The sequence below is a fragment of the Chenopodium album genome, chromosome 8 (genome assembly GCF_948465745.1).
Source record: "Chenopodium album chromosome 8, dcCheAlbu1.1, whole genome shotgun sequence".
Lineage (NCBI taxonomy): Eukaryota > Viridiplantae > Streptophyta > Magnoliopsida > Caryophyllales > Amaranthaceae > Chenopodium > Chenopodium album.
Genome location: NC_137841.1, coordinates 1,083,296 through 1,105,654, shown reverse-complemented (window position 1 = coordinate 1,105,654; position 22,359 = coordinate 1,083,296). Strand labels below are relative to the sequence as shown.

The 22,359-nt window shown below is 35.1% G+C and overlaps 1 protein-coding gene, 2 non-coding genes and 1 pseudogene across 4 annotated transcripts; all 4 read right to left on the bottom strand.

Moving 5' to 3' along the window:
* Positions 1-1,616: 1,616 nt before the first annotated feature.
* Positions 1,617-11,998, bottom strand: LOC145641526 (putative protein phosphatase 2C 60). Of its 2 annotated transcripts, none has more exons than XM_081692348.1 (11): positions 11,810-11,998; positions 10,494-10,617; positions 7,401-7,464; positions 5,980-6,088; positions 5,237-5,390; positions 4,294-4,419; positions 4,017-4,140; positions 3,033-3,109; positions 2,777-2,829; positions 2,348-2,402; positions 1,617-2,117 (listed from the first exon to the last, which is right to left on the bottom strand). In XM_081692348.1, the coding sequence occupies exons 2-11, from the start codon at positions 10,608-10,610 to the stop codon at positions 1,935-1,937; spliced, it is 1,062 nt and encodes a 353-aa protein (XP_081548474.1). In that variant the 5' UTR covers positions 10,611-10,617; positions 11,810-11,998; the 3' UTR covers positions 1,617-1,934. The 2 variants fall into 2 exon arrangements, with proteins under 2 accessions (XP_081548474.1, XP_081548473.1); XM_081692347.1 differs by lacking the exon at positions 11,810-11,998 and adding an exon at positions 11,639-11,803.
* A 173-nt stretch (positions 11,999-12,171) lies between these two features.
* Positions 12,172-21,957, bottom strand: LOC145642544 (putative pentatricopeptide repeat-containing protein At3g49142; annotated as a pseudogene).
* LOC145557218 (small nucleolar RNA snoR103) lies at positions 17,532-17,637 on the bottom strand. The gene has a single exon (XR_014092267.1). It is a non-coding gene; the product is annotated as a small nucleolar RNA snoR103 (small nucleolar RNA).
* On the bottom strand, positions 19,298-19,403 carry LOC145557219 (small nucleolar RNA snoR103). The gene has a single exon (XR_014092268.1). It is a non-coding gene; the product is annotated as a small nucleolar RNA snoR103 (small nucleolar RNA).
* Positions 21,958-22,359: the final 402 nt, after the last annotated feature.

The window sequence follows — 22,359 nt, the reverse complement described above, 5'->3', positions numbered from 1 at the left end:
TGAGTCTTTGACTGTTTGAGGAACTCAATTTTGCAATTCTATGTTTTGACTTTTATGGAATTAATTTAATTTACTTAATTAAACTACTTTAGCTTGAACTGAACTGCATGATTCTGATCAAAATGTAACGAAAAGGAACTAGTCATTTTTTTTTTGATGCAAAAAAGGAACTGATCATTAGTTGCCTCCCTAGTCCCTCAATTTTTTTTTATTCTTATTTTTATTACAACACTTATAATTTCATGCTAGTTTGAATTAAATATACTACCGAGTATTCTAGTAGTGGTTTGTTGCACATATTTTTAAGATTAAAAAAAAAAAAAAAAATACTTGTATACTTCACCTTATTAAGTAATGTTTTAAGCCATGAAGTGGCACTATAATAACTATGGTTCGTATAATTCACCTTATTATCTGATAATTTGATTTGATCAGATCATCATTTGATTTGACTAAATATTGATCTTAATGTATGCTAACCTATAAAATGATAAAGTATGTAATAAGCTAAAAAATAATGTACGAGGGGGTGAACTTACCTCTATGTACATCCGGGTGTATATAAGTATTGTTGACTAAATGTAGCCTAGACATATTTCACGGAGATTTTATTTTATTTTTATTATTGTGTGATATAAAGGAGTGAGATTTTGTAATATAAAGTGGAATCCAATGAGCAATTTGATATAACTGGATCATTTCTCAACAAGGAATTGTTCAAATTCATCTTAAACGAATAAAAAGAGTTGTGATCAATTTGAAATGAATTGAATATCAAGTTGTCAAATTAGTCCCATCATATGTTTCCATAGCATCAACTCTATATGAATTATATTATGTTACTGACGAATAATCAAATATATCAATAGAGAAAAAATTGTGAAGTTAACATTGTGCATTGTCCAACATCAAAGTCAAATATTAGTGAGGATGAATGATTAAAGTTAATGAAATTTTATTGAAGAAATGCAAATGGAAAAAAGAGGTATAAATCTACATACTTGGGCATCTAAACTTCATTATAGTTGTACTACAACACCATTTTTGAAAAGTTTATCTCAAAATATAAAAAATAAGATCCCTCAATTTCCACCCTAGGATGAGAATTTGATTCTTATTGGGTGAGGCGAATTAGAATGAGGATTCGATTCTATTCGGTGAGACAGATAAGGGAAGCATGAGTTTACAAATTGGGTTAACTTGTTGATTCTTATGCAAGTATATCAATTTATGGTTTACTCAATTTTGGAAAAGGTACACAAAAATTTGAATGATAATTCAACATTCCTTGGGTTGTTATATGGCGACATAGTCCATAGAAAAATGGTGTAGAAGTTTGATCTTCAGTTATCGCTAGCACAGGTTTAACTGACTAGGTCTAAGTCGAGAATTTTGTGGTGTTTCTTCTTCCTTCTTTACTCTGTATAACCCATGCTACACTCTAGTTATTCATTTCATCATAGGTACCCCATGAGATCCTCAATGCCACAACACGAGTATGAATGCTCGACATTTTATTCATGGAAGTCTTCCTAAAACGTCAAGTCTACCACTTGGACACTTTGACGGGTTATTACTATATTTATATCATTGAAAAAACAGCAGAAAAAAGAGATAAGAGAGAATAACCACAAACAAGAAGACATTATGTAGTAATCAGCGTCAATAAATAGTCTGCATATTTTCCTAATCCTGGAAAGAACATGATTAACACCAAAAATCTGTACATCCTATTAAGCTCCAGTTTTTCATTATATGCACCATAGTAGAACAGATGTATATTACCAGCAGTTGAGTCATATCTTCATGTTGAGTCAGCTTCATTTACAACAACCTGAAAAATTAACAGCGAACAATTCTGCATGTTATATGTGATTTATCAAATTAGCTTGCTTCAGTCTGTTCTGGTTCTTGTTTGGAATTATCAGCTTCAGTCACGGGCTGGCTTGTTCGGATGGTGATGGCTCCTCATTTGTAGATGCAGGGGGATTTGGCTGTATGGGTTTCTTGAACTGAACCAGGATCATCGTCATGTTGTCACAGCCTTCTCCGCCAGCAGTTGAAGGGGCCAAACACCTGTCCATCACTCTCTCGCAAACTGCAGATAGTTTAGTTTCCTGCACCGTTCAGACACATTGTCATAATAAGTTACTCACAAAGATCTCCAGCATCTATCATTCCAGAAATTCTAATTTATGTTAAGAGTAAAAGGAGTCACTGCTTGAAGAGTAGTAATGGAATTTAGAGCATCATGTAAGATGCAACTCATGCAACCAAACTTAAATTATTGGAAAATACATTATTTTGAATTTATAAACAAAATTGTGCCAAACAGTTTTTGACTTACTGTGCTCAATTGTTCATGTACAAAGTCGACAAGCTGCTGGCTTGACATGCAGTCCCTTTGAACAACCAACAGAATAATCAGTAACCATATAGCAAGAATTGTAAGGGAACCGAAAATAAGATAGAGTATATTTTAAACAAAATATAAAGCAACAATGCACCAAGTGAAAGCTAGCACATTATCTGTTGTAAATTTATCAATTGACCAACATTAAGCATTAATTTATATCAATCAGACAGGGACTTAATGAGGATGATAAAAAGAGAAGTTGCTTAAGATGTGGTTACATCCAATCCAAACCAAACATGAACTAGTTACAGCATATAATTGCAGGAAGAGTAACTGGCCATTTACATTGCAGGGTGGCATGAAAGGATTAACTTGTAAACCACAGCTCATAAAAATTAAGGGAAGGCTTGAAATGCTTACCATATGCCATCACAAGCTAGCACCATAAAATCATCATCATCACAAAGTTCAACCTAAATTGAGAAGGAACAGAAAAGAGGGATTATCAGAGCTCATAGGTGATTGGAACTTGTAAGTTGTAACTATAAAAGGAGAACACGACAATTCAAAACAAAACTGGTGGCAGACATAACTTAGTTATATTTGAGAAACTAACCAGACGAAGACATAACAATTACAATTTACAAATATAAACGTATTGCAGTGATATACTAACCGCATTAATGTCTGGATTTGCTGTTACAATTTGCTTTTCAACGGGAAGAAATTTATTTTGCTTGAACTCCATGTCACCTGTCCAAGTGAACCAACTTTAATAATTAACGAAAATTCATTTCTGATATAAAATATATTCTATCCAGGTATTTCAATCACCTCTACAGGTGTGATTGTGATGTAGCAGGTAAGCTTAACTTAAGCTTTAGGTTGGGTCAACTGCAACTGCAGTTTGAATACGCTAAGTAACTAGAATCAAGCTCGACCTAAGTGACACTAAACTCTAAAGCACACAAGCTGGTAACTAAACAAACTGTTTAATGACAGAGTTGATCACTTATTATGAAGTAGTTAAATAGCATTATGCCCTCTTTGGATACAAAAATTTCATTTGAAAATCTAGAATTTGATAAATCTAGCGTTTGGATGTTCAAAGAATTTCAAATCTGGAATTGTTCCCAATTATTAGATGCTCTTAAACAGCCTTTGGATTAGGGATTTGAAACAAACATTGATTAAAAGTTGTAATTATTAGCCCACATCCCATCCCACCCTCTCTGTATCCAAACACTACCTTAAATTCTATGTTTGTCACGTAACAAACTCAGCAGTATTTGCGGTTTGTTGTTTAGTTAACCTAGGAAGTTGTAAACTACTTTTCTTAATTTGAAAATGATCTCCATCAAAATTTAAAATTTTCAACTTTTACAGAAAGGAAACCAACCAACCACACCATCAATCACATCCAAACCCTCCTCCCCCCCCCCCCCACCCCGACCCCCTTGTCCCCTAGTGAAGGTCCGCCTCTGGGTTCAAGTACCACTCATCAGCATTAAAGAAGAATAGGAAACTTATAAGACTCTGGAGTACCATATCTCTGATAATCTGATATCAGTACAAGGAAATTGACAGGTTATCTCCCAAAAAGATTGGGCAGAAAAAATTCCAACATATAAAAAATAAAAAAAGGCATGAGCTTAAGTACCTATAGCTCTTGCAAGGTTCAGACTGCCATTTACCCGTCCTGCATGGATAAACCCGCCAGCTCTTATTATTCTTTCCTTCTCAGCATCCAGTTCAGGTTTGTGATCTCTAGACAAATTATAAGCCTGTGAATGGTATAGGATGACAAAATCAAGAAACCAAAATTATACTGTGATTTGTTATAAATCACGTAGTTACAGAATATCAGATAGTTATGTGCTGATATACTTCTTGGATACCAGTTTGTTTGCTCAAGAAGTGGGAACATCAAAATATACCCGACCCTTTCTGGAGATTACACAACGGGAATCACCAGCATTGGCCACAAGAAGTTGGTTTCCCCTAATAACAGCCACACAAGCAGTGCTTCCAGAAGTAGGACCAGAAAATTCTGAATGAGGCCCCTGGTTGACATACCAACTAAGTCAAAGCAAGAATAACAATATAGTAGCACATCAATCTGTGAAGCATGGATATCTTTTGATAGATAAAAAAAATCAAATGTTGCGAAAGCACCCTATGATCACAGATTATAGTCCTTGGACTAGATTTAGCACACATCTGGGATGTTGCTTTATTACATTGCCTAAGCACTGGACCTTTATCCTTTGTAGCTTTTTTTTTTTTTTTTTTTTTTTTTTGGGGGGGGGGGGGGGGGGGGGGGGGGGGTGTAGGCACAAGTTATTGAACATTGATTTTCAGTTAAGACTAGGAAAAAGTATGACTGTATGAGACCTGAGTAACCACAAAATATAACAGAAACAATTGAGTCATCATTTTAGCAACAGTAAAAGCAATAAATGAAATACAATGTTACTCCACTAAAAAAAAGGATGGAAGAATCGATGCACTAAAACATTGACTAAAACATTGATTAAAATCAACAAAGAAGATGTCAAACAGATCAAACCAATTGTTTAAACCCATTAATTTAAAAAGGAAAAACACACGAGACAAAACTTGTATTGCTTCAAGCCAAAGAAGATCATATGATGATAATTAAAATTCATCAGAAACGAACAAAAGTTGAAACTCCAATCTATGACTCCCCCACATCAACAAGTTGTTCACTAAATAAGATAACAGTGGCTCAAAACAGGAATATGCTTAAGAGCTCAAGATACTAAAAAAAAAAAAGAATAGAAGCAGAAACAAAATCACATATACACACTAATATATACTTTTTAACTACTATTTTTGTCAACTAATAAAAGTACCCACATCTTCATGGGCCCAATCATCATCATGCCCATTGCCATCAGCAGCTCTTGGAGACCATATTAGCCCCTCTATCATTCCAGTGAATTTGTTTATTTTATCACCCAGAACAGCCAACTCTCTCCACCCTCTTTGTCCACGCATCATTTCATCCATTCTGATTATCAAAGCACCAACAGAGCAAGTAAAGCAGATGAATTAGACCAGTAAATAGTGAAGAGGTATCTGAGTCACATAGATTGAGTCATATAAACTACATATGCTTTAAGAAGGTTATCTTCCTCTTCATCTAGTGTGCTAAAGAAGTGAAATTCTCTTGGGCACACACAGGGGTGGGGGTAGGTGGGGTGGGGGGGGGGGGGGGGGGAGATAGTTCAGGAAACTTGAAGTCAAAACTGCTGATATTAAAGCCTTCTATCCCAATCAATATACGCACATTATTAATCTAGATGTTTCTAATAGTGCAAACATGAGAATCTAAGTGAGCAGTAAAGCAGGATATAAGATAGAGCACTAAGCAATGTTGATCAATTGTCAAACAATAATACCATGTTGGCATGTTAATGCAGTTTACTTTTGTCAAGACTTTTCAAATGACCTAAAGGCACTGACCAGAGGCAAAATTGTATTTACAAAAGCATATACGTGAGGCTTTCTCAAATTTTCAAAAAGAACCTTGATCCACCAAAACCAAAGGAAAATAGATAATATTAAAGTCCATAATCCCAAAGTAAATATGTAATCACCTAAAGAAAGATTTTTGCAGAGCTGTTGATAAGTCTCCAGCAGAATATGCTTCACTCTTAAGCACTTGTTGATGAAGGAATTTCGCACAGAACTTGGCTACTACCTTACCTGCAGATATAGAAGATTTGCATGAGAACTGAATTCAATAAATGACAACAAATTCACCAAACATGAACCTAATAAAAGCAGCGTCAAAATAATCAACTTTTTAGGAACAGAAGTTACAGAACTTCAAATATGACATACATGATAAGCCAAAAGGTAATAAATAATATCAATGAATGAATCTGCAGTCATGTAATTTCTGAGACATGGGAGAGAACTGGTGAAAAGATTTTAAAATTTCGCTAATACTAAGAAAATTTAGCAACTGAAAGACTGAAATATCCATCTACAGGGTCGCCAAGTACAGCAAGTCAGTAACTAGTTAAGCAGATTTCAAATACATTAGTGTGCTACGATCAAGCCCCAAAGAATAGAAAAGTGAGGATATAACATCAAAATCTAACTTGCATGGTAAATGGTAATAATTTTTGAAGACGCTGATCAGCTTACTACAACAATCAGTTTAGCAATGTATTGAAATAATTTTGAACATTTGAAGAGCTTTTCTTTTCGTCTTTGTGTGACAGGCCAATGTATAATCAATACTTCCTCTGTTTTATTTACTTGACTAACAATCCTAAAATGGAAATGTCATATTACTTGACCCATAGTATATTGGTAAGCTTCTGGTAGTTAGATTCATTAAATTACCCTTCGTAAGTGCATGTGGGTTCAGCAATTCATCTGCTTTCAAAGAATAATAAGGTAAACCATGTGCACAAACTACATTGTCTCTCTCCAATCCTTAAATATTGTGTCAAGAGCTATGGGTCAAGTAACAAAAGAGTAAATATTTCAGATCATCACGGCATTTTAATAATTCATCACAAACAACATTTTCCTGTAAGGAAAGAATGATCAATGAATGCAAAAAGCTAGCAGGATCAAAGCAAATGGGCTTGCAGAAAATTAGAAAGGATTGTCGGTTTATCATACCATGCAAACTAATAACAGGTTAATCTACATCAAACACAAATCATTGATCACAGATTGTACAAGCATACAATTTGCAAATAATTCCTCCACAAAGATTCATGATAACATAAGTAACAAGATGATTTCATAATATGAATCTTCTATGTAACCTATTAAAAATTTAAAACAAACACAACCACAGTTCCAACCACACAAATTAACTCTTATGGCAATGAATATAGTAAATGTCAACAATCAATATATACAATCAAGTGTAAACTTGCAACAATCGACACAGTCTTAACTCTTATGTCAAGGAGGTCAAGGTTGATATAAACCACATATATAATACGAACATGCACAACTCCTGAAAGAAATAGAATAAGCTTCAACTACTTACCTCCATGACCATCATAAACGCCAAAGAATGAAGTTGAATCATCCAGATCGGGAAAGGCAGCATGCTAGAAAAACAGATTACGAATTCAGTCAAATACTATTTAGAAGCAATATCTCAGGATGAAAAAGAAGTTCAAGTGGAAGTGATATAGAGAGATCCAGAAACAAGCCATGTATCAGAGATCTTACATATACTCAACTACTCTAGTTTTAATTCCCCTCATGATAAGAAAAACTCACACCTCGAAGGGCTCGAACATTTAAGGGGCTAAATCTTGAAAGAGTAGAGTGGGATGGCATACGTATAATCAGAGGTTGCAATTTTTTGACACGTCAAGCAAGGTAGCAAAATTATAAACATCACTAAAAAGTAACAATATGGACACAAAGATAAGATAAAACCATAAGGATATGTGTCTACAAATAGACTACTTGACATATGCTGTTTCGCAGCATGAGTAAAAGGACATTTAGCTATTTAGGAAAATTTCAAAGCTCATTCTACTAGAAAATCAGTCCTTCATTAGAGGAAGAAAACCTTCATCAATCCCAAAACGATTGTTGTCCATTCTTTTTTAGTTTATCTCATTTAAATGTCCACTAATCCTCTTTGGCAATAAATGCATATTGACCCAATCACCTCCCTCTACCCATCTATCCCATCGTGTTGTTAATTAAATCACCCAAATCAATACAGCTTTGCAAAAAGTTAATATAGGCAAGTTACTATGTGATGGGAAAAAAAACTTGGGTGTCCATAATCTATTATGGAAACCATTCTCTTATAAAACTTAACAAAACCCAAATACCTTAATGTCATCAACCTAGCAGCACTTGCAGCTAAGACATTTACATCCCAAATAGAAATGGCTAGAGTCAACCATTAACCTGGGGCCTGGACTACGCAAACTTGCACAGTGCAGAAACCAGTCAGAAATTAGTAAGACTAGGTTGTTAAGGATCCCCCCCCCCCCCCCCCCCCCCACACACACACACACAAACAGAGTCAAAGAGAAACAGGGGGGCTGGGGAAAGGACAGTATTAATGTCAATCAGTTTAGCACATTTGTATCACAGATTCACAGACAAGCATGATTGAACAGAATCAAGATCAGATTGGTTACTAAAGGGATTCTGGGATTATACAAGAACAGGTGCCATAGCAAAATTGGAACCAGACTATAGCTTAAGCAATCTCATTCTTTTAAAAGTTTACATTATACTAGATCAGGCTAATATTAATTTAGAATATCTCCAGCTCAAGCAATCTCATTCTATCAGGCTTATATTAATTTAGAATTTCTCCCCTGCTAATGGTTGGGTTAGGGTGATATAAGCACCTCCTCCATTAATGAGGATAAAGAAGAAGCCAGCTGCAAAATAACAGCTCAGGTATAACAACCATATAATTCACCATCTTGCAATCAACTAGCAACAATGGCTGAACCGATAATAAATGAGGAGCACCTTAGATTAACCCCAATTTTGGGTCAAGTAGAGTTGAGGCCAGCAGTTTGCCCCAGTGTTGGACCAATCAATAACAATACTGAACAAGCTATTCATGATATGAATCAAGTAGTAGGGACTTTCTTCTAAATTTGGGAGGATGGGTTCAGAAGATACTGCAGGCCTTAGTGTCAAGTGCAGCAGTACATCAAAACTTAAAAGTCAGCAATCAGGACAGGGTCAGTAAGACGCTTAATCTAGGAACTGGAGAAGTAGAGGGATTGAATACTACTTCAAAAAAAAAAACTTCCTAGAGATCCTTGGTCCAATCTATTTAGGGATTCTGGATTCATACCTGCATCAAAGGAAGTTACCCATGGTTTTGTGGCACTTGTGATGAAATACGTGAAGATAATTTGCGCAATTAAGAGGAGCTCGGTAAGATGGTTGAAAATCGGAATGCTTCCGTTGTTCTGTTTGTTCTAGGTGTGACTCCTAAGGTTGCAGCTTTTTCATTCATAGCTTCTAATTGGAGCCTTTTCTACTAAATAAGAGGTATTCCTTCTTGTTGAAGGTTATTTTGTCGTTCACTTTCAATCTATGGATGACAAAATGCAGTGATTTACTGAATACAGCATATCTTCTTCTCAATACCCATACTTGTTAAACCATGGACACCTAGGCTATGAGAAAATGGTGATTTTAGTATGGATATAGCTGCCTAACTTGCCTCACCACTATTTGAGTGCTGATAATAGACTAGAATAAGTAGTTTATTAGTGATAGTGTTCCATTATATGCTACTCAGAACACATCTAAGCAAATAAGGGCGACAAAAATGGATGTTAATCTTTAGCTTCTAGCATTTGGATTGAAGATCCTTATAGTGGCCTGCAGGAACAGCAAGGTATTACCAATTTTAAAGCTTATTCATTGGTTGGTCATGACTTAAATACTTAGGTGCTTCCTCAGCCAGCATATTCTGCCCAGAACTAATGTGGTTCCAAACCAATTAATTGAAAAATGTATGTATCATTGTTTGTGAATTCTACCACTTCACCACATAAATCTATCCCTCCCACTAGGGCCAAGACCTCTATTTTGCAGCAGGGTGGAAGTCTCTAGACTCAGGAAAGCAGCCTGTTATCTATGTGAAAAATACTTTTCAATTTTCTTTATGAGAATGAAGAAGTTACTGATAGTGAATTAAATTAGGAAACGGGTAATAGCCTGCAAGGCCATGATGAACAGGTAAACCCTGGCAACAATACTCTCATAAACTATTATATTTGTTCTTTGAATGTAAGAGGACTAATTGATCCTCAATAGTAAGTGGAAGTTAAACATTCTCTGTCAAAAATTATATACTCCTATATGTTAAATGTATATTAGAAGCCATAGTGATACAAGGATAAAACAAATATAAGAAATTTGGTGTGTTAGGTGTTCCATTATATGCTACCAACAATAATTAAAATAAAGTACATTTGAAATATAAGGTTATTGCAAATAGTGTCCATTCATCACATAGACTCATGCATTTAGTTCTTCAATAAGCTATACAAAACCTCTTTATAGCAGATACTTCGTATAACTTTACACTAAAATTGCTCATTACAAAATAGATTTAAAAAGATAAGCTACTCACAGCATCTTCCATGGTCGTACGCCAACCTTGCATTGAAGACAATCCAAATCTAACCTTACTGTTTTCACCATCCTCGGAGAATTTCTCAGTCTTAGGTGTGCTAAGGTAGACACCCATCTTTTAGCTGAAACCAAACAAAAAAACTCTTAAACTTCAAACACAAAAAAACTCCTAAAACCAACTACGGAACCATCTAGTTCTCAGTACTCAGTATAAGGTATCACCTGTGGCAAAGTAGAGGAATATTAAAATAAAAAACAGAAGGCCAAAATCTGGATAAGAGCTCCAAGAATTACACGTAATTATCCAAAACAAAAGCATTTAGGTTAAATTACATCAAGAAACACAGTAATTAGCCCAATTGCCAAACATCTACGTCAAGAAATACAATCATGTACTCCCTCCGTCCCTAAATTACATTCATACTTCTGTCTATTATGTGAGGAATAAATGTTAGAAGTAGGAATGTAATTTAGGGATAAAGGGAGTATTGAACTCGACCAATTGCCAAATATGTACAATTTTACATCAAGAAACACAGTAATTGGAGGACCAATTGCCAAATATCTACATCAAGAAACACAAACATGCACCGAACTCGACCAAATGCCAATACCTCAAGAAACTCAATTTTCTTCTAACTGCCAACTATAAACATCAAGAAACACAAGTATGCACGGAACTCAACCAATTGCCAAATTTCTACAGCAACTAACACAATTATTCTCTTTTTCAAGAAGAATTACTCAGTACAATTAGGAAGCAACAATAATTTTCTGCTACAATCTCAAACAAGAATGAGCAACAAAACAAATCGACCCATTACACAATTCAGCAAAACTGGATCCACAACAGAAAACCCAGATCAAATTACACGAAAAATTCACTGATCTAAGCATAAACAACCTCCATTAAAGCAAATCATAACTGGGTATTTCCAAGCATTGCAGAATTAAAGAAACCCAGCTAATTAAACTTAAAAATAATAGAATTATGGAAATCCCAGTTGATTATACTTTAAAATTACAGAATTATGCAGACCCCAGTTGATTAAAGTTAGAAAAATAGACAAAAAGTCAAAAAAATTATTATAAAAATATAAAATTGAAAATTGGAAAATGAAACTAGGGTATATTACTACTTACTTGACTACTAGAAATGTTGATCAAGTCCAGAAATTAGGAGAGAGAAAGTGAAAAGATTAGTGTATATAGATTTATAGGACAAGTACCATTAATCTATCATTATTATACCCTCGAAAAAAGCAGATTAAACAATAATTAACACACAAAAAAAAAATTAAGAAAAAGATTTACAGTTTATCTTCTGAGAAATGAGGAATTAATAAAATAATTGGTGGATATTTGATGTGATGAAAAGGATTGAAAGTGAAATGGGCCAATCCAGAAAACGAAGAGGATATGGCTGCTGCCTGCTGGGTTTGCTTTTGTTTATGAGAAATTTTCTAGGACTACTCTCTTTTTCGAGGATATTCTCTCTTTTTTTTACCCTTTTTTTTTGTTGGAAAATAATCACAATGTATGGAATGATATGAAGTATTATACAAACGATTATGGTCAATGAGGTTGGGTTGGGTTTGTGCTTAGATTAATTAATAAGAATAGATCGAGAGCAATAATTGAATGATATAATTACACTTACAATAAAAGCCGCCGGTTAATGCATCCAATGGATCGAGTGCGAAGTAGTAATTAGATGGAGAATAATTACTAAATTATATGAAGTATTACACATATAATACGCTAATATAAGAGCTAGGTTTGGGTTTATAAAGTTTATGGATTGTATCCATGACGTGGAATAAAACTTTTATGGATGGTATCAATGAGTTGGTTTGTTGGAACAAATCTTGTCAACATCAATATTTCATATTGCGATCCCTAAATGTAAGAAAAAAAAATGATCCTAGAAAAATAAAAGAATTTTTTATTTACAAGTAATTCATACTCCATAATAAAGATTAACAACTGTCCTAGAAAAAAAAATCCAAAAAGAGAGCCAATTTATATACATCAAATAAAAAGAGATGTGAGAAAAAGGAAGAGGTGGCTTGCTGGCACCTGAAAACTGATTGCCAAAAAAAAAAAAAGAAAAAAAGAGTAAAAAAAAGTGGTGAGCTGTATACCCTGTAGTCAGAGTCAGAACTAGAATGTTTCTTTCAAGGATCATGCTAAGAAAGAGCCTTTGTGCAAAAAGTAGGCCTTAAAAAAATAAAGGCAAATCATAATCAGATCTTAAATCAGCTTTTATCCACAACAAATTACTCTAAAAAGTCATCAATCAAATATTCATTCTACTGTGTGAATGATTCACTTAGTCTTAGGAGTTAACTATTTCGATTTCGTAGTTTTCCCAACACCCTAACCTTGGGAATAAACACGGACTACTATATATAGAGACGGAAGAAGTATTTCACTTGAACATTGAGAAAAAGTTACAAAAGAATAACAATAACATAGGGACAATCTGTAAGACTCCCACCTGAACTCTTTAGTCTAACTTGACTCCCCATCCAAAAACCTATGCGTTTTTCTGTTGGGCTCAATGACGCCACAAACCAGCAGTTTTGACACCCCCTTCAGTCCTTCACGTCCATCATTTCCCTCCACCTAGCCGCTCTTCCCATTAACCAAAAGATGCATACAAATTAATCATCATAATCTTCCCATCACTAAGCCCTCGGCCTTTATCCATAATCAGTCTTGCAACTTTCTTGCCTACCTTGTTATCTTGATGAATAACACAGGCACTCAGCAATGCGCCTAAGATCCTGGCTCAAATGGCATTGATTCCACAAGTTCCAATGCTTGGTTAAGCAAGTTGGCATGGCCCAAGAGATCAACCATGCAACCACAGTGTTCCAGTTTAGAGGAAATACCAAAGTCTTTGTTGAGCATCAATTTTAAATAACTACATGCACTAAGTATAGCAGTGCAGGTTATGTCATCAGGATTCAAGGAGCTGTCAGTTGTCACAATTCACTGCATTGAAGAGTTTTAGTGCTTCAGAACCATGGCCATTACGAGCAAGTCCTGAAATAATTGCGTTCTTGCAGAACACGTCCTTACTAGAGAGTTACAGAGCACCACTAAAGCGCAATTAATGGTCCCAAATTTGGCATGCATTTCAATCAATGCAGTAGTAACTTTGGGAGACATGAGATTGATGCTCCAACTCCAGGTTCAAGGGAACTCAGATGAGCACATGCAGCTAAAACACCAGCTACAGTTAAGCGGTCAGGTTTAAAATATTGAGCCTTCATTTCATCAAAGAGTCCAATAGCATCAGTGTAAAGTTCAATATGTAAGTATCCACTTAGCATGGCTATGTAACGATGATTTTGCTCAGTGCCTTCTCAAATAGTATATGTGCTTCCTCCATACACCCAGTCACCCAGCTAGCTTGCATGCCAAGATCATCAAATTCCACGAGGCTACATCTTCTTCAGGGGCTGATTTAAGAAAAATCTGAGCCAACTCCAATTCTCCGGCTTTTGCATACCCGGAGTCCGGAGATCATGATATTAAATGAAATAAGCTTAGTTCCAGCCTTCCCGGCAATGGTTTTCTTCAAAAGTATCTTCTCAAATACCTTGGATGCACCCTTTATAGAATCTTATGAATCACGAGCGGCACACTTTATATATCTCCTCCGTCTACAAGGTGAACAGCGCTGAATTCTCCTTGAAAGTTGAATGCATGTTCAAGAGAGAGATCTGCACTAACAGGTGAATGCCACTTTTTATCCCTTGCCCATGAAGGGCATGAACAGCATGAACTCATGAAGAGGGAACGTCAAATTGCTGCCTCAAGTAGTAAGGGGAATGTGAAGTTATCAGGATAACTTCCGCTTTCTCTCATACGAAATAAAGTTGAAAAGGCCAACTTAACATACCCCTCCTGCATTTGTTTCTTGATTGCTTTATCTCAGCTTATCAGGTGACACAGAGAGCTAAGAACCCCATCTACAACTTTAAAAAAAAAAAAGTGTGACCAGAAAATATTATCCAGAAAATATCTAAAGAATCAGCAAATCGGCAAGGAGAACAAGACATTTCAAAATGACAAAGGAGACTGAACTATAAACTCAAGACGGACCAGTAAAGTCATTGTCGTACTTGTTGAAGATAATAAAGCAGCAGGGCCACAAATTCAGACACATAATTCAAGAAAGATGCTATTTTTATTCATTCCATTCAAGATATTCAAGATAAGACAGAAAGATGTACAAAACTCATCAACTTATCTCTAGGAAAAAGGGCAATCCCGACATCTTATGCTACAAAAAAGTGTTAGATCCTCGACACATTGCAGCAGCAAACAAGCAAGGTGCAGACATTTAGCTGCTAGAAAGGGCAGTTTAACTAAACATGCTAAGCTAATAAGAGTTTCAAATGCCCAATTACCAGACATGTAAGAAAAATGAATAGAGCTATATACATATCATATCTGCAGTAAAGCCACCCATGGTTTTTATGAAAATCACAACAAAAATATTGACTTTTCATTGAGAAAGGGTTGAAGAGTGCAATGCCATTCATTGTGAAGCCTATAAATGACAGCATACAGTCCACCCATTTTAGTTCTTCTTAATAGCTATCAAAGATGTTCTACATCTTTTAAGGTAGGCAAATAAAAATCACAAGGTAAGATAGCTCCAAAACATACAACAATACAATTAGTCATGTTTTCGTACTGTAAATGTGATTACTTCAGCACAAACACTTGCTGCTTATGAAATTTAAACCACTGACCTTGGAACTAGCAGTCCCCACACAAAAAAATTGGCTAGAACTTGTAAAAGTTCAACTAAGCTATTGACGACGAGGACTCTTAGCAATTAAGGGTACACTCTGTCTAGAATTTTATGGCCATATTTAGGTTGAGGGAGGGGGATCTACAAATTGTGACTGTATGTGGGCAATACAAGGGCATCCTAAACTCAAAAAATGTCCATCTCAATACCCACAAGTTATTGACAGTCCATTTTATTGGCAGAAGCATGTACTCAGTACCCAGCCGTGAGATGGACAACAGTGTCAGTTTGTTTCAAGATAAAAGTACCAACCCATTAAGACATATTAAGTCTTGGATTACAACAAAAGGCCTTTAGACAACCAGTTGTAGTTGCTTTAAATACCTGGGCAAATGTACCAACTCGTAAAGTCGTAATGTCTTAGATAGCATGTGCTACAGCATACAATATCAACCATCTATTAACATTATGACTCTGCACAATCACTGAATGAATGCTTTTTCACAGCTCTCAAAGCTATGGCCAGCATCTCTCTTTCCAGAATCCTGTGAAATTGTCCCATGAACAAAATAGAATGTAGCTTAAACAATATGCAGGGAATAGCCTTTATACAAAAGTAGATATATATATATATACTATGAATGAAAGGTTAAACACAATCTGCTATTAGCTACTTTCCATTTTTAGTGTGATAACATGCAAGTCTTTGGTGTTCTAAACTATGCTAAACGCCCATACTCAAGTTCAGATTTTTACTTAAATTCAGTCTGAAATAGAAACCATAAATTTGCTCCAGAGAGATTGTCCATTTCGTAAACTGTCATCACAGCTTATAAAGTAGACAGTCTTTCCGGTAAAAAGGGATTGGTCTACATGTATGTAGGCCCCATACATCCCTCAAAACAACGCCAGTAGCCCACTTTAAAAACCCACATATTACTCTGTGTGCAGGTTTCTCTACCTTCTGAGTGGACATGGCTCCAGTAATCAGGTACTCTACAACGAGACAGCTATCATCCCTGGAAAGGGGAAAAAAGATCAGTGATTTAATTCAAGATTCCAAACACAATAATAATATCATGTTCACCAACTAGTCATCAAAACATAGAAAATATAAATCAAAAATAACAGTTCTCTTTGTAATCTAGTTTATGAATGTTGCTACAACTTAAATACCATGCAATTATGCAAGTCAACAACATGAACATGCTAAACTATATAGTATCTAAAACAAAAACAGAGAAAGCACCATCTGTGCAGGAGTTCACAAAAAATTGGAGTCATTATGTATGTACCTATGTTTTAGTATACACAGACAACACAGTGTATCTGTGTATGCTTACGTAAGCCGGAATGAGTTTACCTTTGTTAAACTGTAGCAAGAGCACTAGAATGCTACCATTTAAATGTATAGAGGCTGAGATTATTGATAGAAAAACCACCATCCCTCACCCCCAGCCACACACTAAAGAAGTCATTAATTTATTTTTTGTTGGTACGTGAGGCAGTCATTAATGTTAATTGAATGCTCGAAGGGAATTGTTGTAAATCATCCAGTCACAAATTCATTAGGTTTCCTCTTCCTGATTTAGTACATGGGTGCCTTCTGCTGAAAGAATACAGTAAAAGTCCCGAAACCACTAATAGTCCCCTTACCCTCCCCCCCTCCACACCCTTTCGAAAGACAACCAATAATAATGGATTAAGATACTTCATGCTAGTTTATTCTAAAGGTCATTCAAATGAGATGAAACTTTCACCCGCAATTCTTCCAGTGTCATTCTAGCTCTTAACACATTAACTTTATGCACCACTCCTTTGTATCATATGATTTAATTAAAATATACTCACACAAATCATTACAGAAATCACCAGATAAAATATCTAATGCTTTTTGAACCACTGAAAATTCGACAATATAGAAGTTTCTAGTTATCCTTTTTCTAAATATCCATGTTAGTATAGTCTACATGGGCACCTTGTTAACATGCTACACAAAAACCAAACAATTCAATGTTAATCCGATTATTTAAGTAAAGCATGACATTGCAACCCACTGTACATGGACAACAGAGATACACATCTCTAATATAGCCTTCCCATCAAAGCAAAAACAACAGCAAGGCATTTCACGAGACACAAAATTAAGAGGCCTTAGGAATTAAGATCTATGCAACCTTTCCCATCACAATATCAAGACTATTATTTAAATAATTCAGTCACATAACCAATAAGAGCATTAAATCCTCCCAATAGGCAACTATGTGTATGTTGGTTATTATTGAGGATTGCTACACTAGTGCAATACCCATTATTACCCAACAACGTTGGTGTATGTCCATATTTACAGCAAACGCACATTATTTAAGTGATCCACCAAGAATTAGGACTAAAATAACCTTATTGCAAACTTTCAAATCCATTCTAGGCTGCAATTTGCTAATTCTTATTTAGAGTATGATATAAATTTACCATACTCGAGTTCACATTTATAATAAACCCATTCTGAGATAGAAACTGACAATGATACCCTTGCTCCATGAAGCTAATTTTATTTGTAAATTAATCATCTAAGATAATACACAGTTTTTTTTTTTTTTTTTTTTTTTTTTTTTTTTTTTTTTGGGTGGGGGGGGGGGGGGGGAATATACCTGTGCGTAGGCTCCATTTGGGCTCTCCGAATAATGCTTAGCCCACTTAAACATCCACATAAACTTTTTGGCCAGTTACCAATCAACTAATACTCAAACAAAGAAACAAATACCACCCTTGTGATCAGGATAACAGGTTAAACCCATTAACCTTGTTCAAATCAATAATGAGATCTATTACCAACTAGTTACCGATTCATCGTTATCACACACCATGAATGGTATATAGTTCTCCTCCCCGGTGAGCTACTACATGAATTCAATTAAAACCTTGAAGTTATGCATGTCAATTATGCATACATGTAAAATAATATATAATCCAATGAAATGAACCAGAATAGGCGCTTCATATGCACAAATTCACTTACAAAAATTGCAATTATCTAGTTCGTATAATATTCATAGGTAGTGTGTATGTAGGCCTTGCATGAGCTTGTTACTCAAGGAGCCCACTTAAATACCCATGCATTACTCTATGCCAATATGTGACACGAGCATAAGTACACTACCATGAGATGAGATTAACTGGATGCTTAGTAAAAACAGTCAACTCCACCTACATATAAGAGGAAGTCATAAATCCAACTTTTGTTGATATATCAAACACTTAAAGGACATGTTGTAGTCATGAATTAGATATAAGCTATTATTCTCTCCCTGTTGTTAGCAAATAGTGTATGCGTGTTATTTGTAGAAAGCACAGATTATATGTCCTGTAACCACATAGAATTGATAGAACCCCCCCATGGACAAACTAATCGATTTAGATTTTTCATTATATGTAATTTAAAGATCACCAAATGAAACAACACAAACTTTACAATCATTGCAATCACAACACCAAGAAGGTAAGAACCTAATGCGATAATCACATTACAAGCTCCCAAACTTCCTTTGATGTCCCTCAACCTCCAATACAAAAATTTTATGCACCACCCCTTTGCATCATTGAACTCAATTACTAAGATATACAAACTATGACAATTGCAAAAACATCACAAGTAATTAAGTCAAGGCTTTTAATTAGCAGTAATAAAAACATTGACATGAAAATATAGAAGCAGTTTCTAGTCATCCCTCATTCATGTTCGTAGGTCCCTTGAGGCCATCCTGTGAACTACACAAGAAGTCCTCACAAAATCCAACACTTCAATATTTGTCCATCATTACACAAGTATGCGACATCACACCCCGCCGTACCATGGACAACAAATCTACACAACTTGGCAACAACAATGGATATCATGCAACTAAAAAGTAACCAGTCTAGGGAGGTCAAGATGTATGCAACCTTGCCTATAACAAAATCAAGAACTTGTTTAAAACTACTAAATCAATGAAACCATAAGACCTTCAAATCTTAGCCAGTCGGCGAATGTGTATATGTTAGTCATTATTGAGAATTGCCACACTAGTGCAATACCCATTACTACCCAACAACTTTGATGTTCGTCCATATTTACAGCAAAATACATTTTTTAAGTGATCCACCAAGAATTAGGACTAAAATAGCCTTACATAAACTTTCAAATCCATTCTAGGGTGCAATCAACTACTACTTATTTTTAATATAATGGCGCATATGTATGTCATAATTGAGATCACAATTATAATACACCCAGTCCGAAACAAAAGCTATCAATATCGCAAGAAGACTGTCCATCTTGTAAATTGTCATCACATATGGTAGACAATCTTTCGGGGGATATACATGTATGTAGGCTCCATACGGTCTCTCCAAATAATGAATTCGCCCTCTTAAACATACATATAAAACTATATGGCTAGCTAGTTACTCCAGTTAATGGGTACTCAAACAAAGAAACAATTACTATCCTAGTGACCAGGTTAAGAGGAAAAAACCATGAATCTAGTTCTATACCAATAACGAGATTCTGTCATCAACTAGTCATCAATTCATTGTGACCACACACCATGAATGGTAATTCTCGTCCCCTGTGAACTAGTAGATAAAATCTGTTAAACAATGTGTACACATAAAATCATATAATCCAAATAAGCAGTATATGTGCATAATTTAATTCACTTGTAGCCAGCATGTAAAATTTGTAAATAGGCCATGGATGAGGTTTCTACTTAAGAATCCTGATCAAAACCCACGCATTACTCTATGCTAAGTTGTAATAGGCCTTACACTACCATCAGAAGATACAAAGGCTTGAATTCTCAATAAAACAACCACTTATCCAAGCAAAACAAACAAAATAAAAACATTGCAATCACATCACCAACAACCTAACGCCGAAATAGCACATTATAAGCTCCACAATTCCTTTGATGTCTCTCAAACTCAAATAGTCTAATGCAAGAACCTTATGCACCAACTCTTTACTTCACTGAACTCAATTACAAAACAAACAACTATCATTGCAGAAACATCACCACCTATTAGTTAAATGTTTTTAAATAACTCCAATAAAAACCATGCTATGAAATGGTTCTAGTCATACTTTCATATGTTCTTAGGTCCAAAAAGGCATCCTGAGTATACTACACAGTCCAAATAAAAACCAACATTTCAATGTTTGTCCATTACTACACGAGTGTGCGACATTGCAGCCCGCCGTCCCAAGGACAACAAATATATATACCTTTAACAAAATCTTCCCATCAAAGTAACAACAACAATGGATATCATGTAACTCAAAATTAAGATGTATGCAACCTTGCCTACCACAAACCAAGATCAGTGATCAAAACTTTTAATCAAACAAACCACAAGAGCTATAAATCTTACCCAGAGGACAAATGTATGTATGTTGGTTCAAATTGAGGATTGCCACACTACTGCAATATCCATTACTACCCGACAACTTTAGTTTTTGCCCATATTTACAGCAGATGCACATTATTTAAGTGACCCACCAAGAATTAGGGCATTAATAAGTTAATAACCAATTTTTATGATATTCACTAGAACCATTCTAGCTTCCACTTAGCAGAAGTGCAGAACTTGTAAATTCCAGAAATAATCGAAAACCCCACATCAAATCTGGTGTTTCTAAACATATTCGATTCATCCAAATGCATAATAATTTCTAAACATTACCCCATTCAACAAAAATGAGTAAAACATGAACAAACTGCAATTCCCATACAAAAAACTGAAACCCCACATCAAATCTGGCAATTTATAACATGATTTCGTACACTACATAATCAAATAAATAGTGAAAAAGAGAAATGAAACAACCTAGTATAACTTCAATATTGATATTGGGTGACAGAAATAAAAGTTAAAAATAATAAATAAATAAAATTAAAAAAAAAGGGTAGGAGAATACCAAATGCAGGTTCAGAACTAAACCATAGAAAGAAAGCCTTCAATGGAAAAAAGATTAAGGCTTTCTTTCAATGTGAATGGTTCAAGAATCAAGACCTCCATTTCCTGGGATTCTCCAATATTTTCAAACGAATACAAACCATGCAAAATCCAGGAATCCAATTAAATTCGGGATTCTTAAAAAATTATACTCCATACTTCATTACTTTGAGTTATTAAATTATGCAATAGTAAGTTGTAATGCATGTTATGTGGTTGATTAAAAGAATCCAACTTGACCCGATTAGGCTTGACCCGACTCGTTCAACAAGCCTGATTATGTAGGGTTGTTACATAATGCTAATTTTTAGCTAAACCAATAATTAATCCTCCATTTTCAATTAATAATTCATTCAGTGAAAATTTTATCTTGGGCGTAAGAATTACCTTAATCATCAAAGCCCAACAAAATTATCAACCAAAAATGGGATATTCAAAAATATAATTTACATTGACTAACCTCTACTGCTACACAAAGAGGTGGAGGAAGAAAGGGGTTTCTGGGAATTCCAAAAACCCTAATTCCCAAAATAGGGCTTGTTTTTGCTCTCATTTGTCGATTGAGATTGCCGAAACGTTTCAACCCTGCATTATAAAGATTATAAGAGAGAGAATCAGAGATAATCTGTGTAAAGAAGAAGAGAGAGAGGTTGAAGGTGAATAAGTAGGAGCAAACCTCGGAGTTTGCCGCCATTTTTTGTTGCACATTTCAAAATGTTTGCTGGAAATGCTCACAAGAAGCAGCAAACGTTGTGAAGATGTGAGCTTTCTTTTTTATTATAGGCTAATTGTCGATGAGCCCATTTTTGGGTTCAAATTCCAATCCCACTATAGACCTCGAATTGACTTGACCAAGTAACCCCCGAAAAAAGCGTAGTCATTTATTCCGTACATCTGGGTACAAAATTTCAATGTTTGTCCATTATACTCGAGGGAGTAAAATAAACAATTTTTGTTAATCTGGTGGCATGTATGTAAATATATTGAAAAAGCGTGATTTTTTTTTTTATATTTAGTGAGCTATCCAATTACTGTTTTTAACTTGCATTTAGGAAATTACACATGTACCCCTTGACTAGAGCTGATCTGAGCCCGG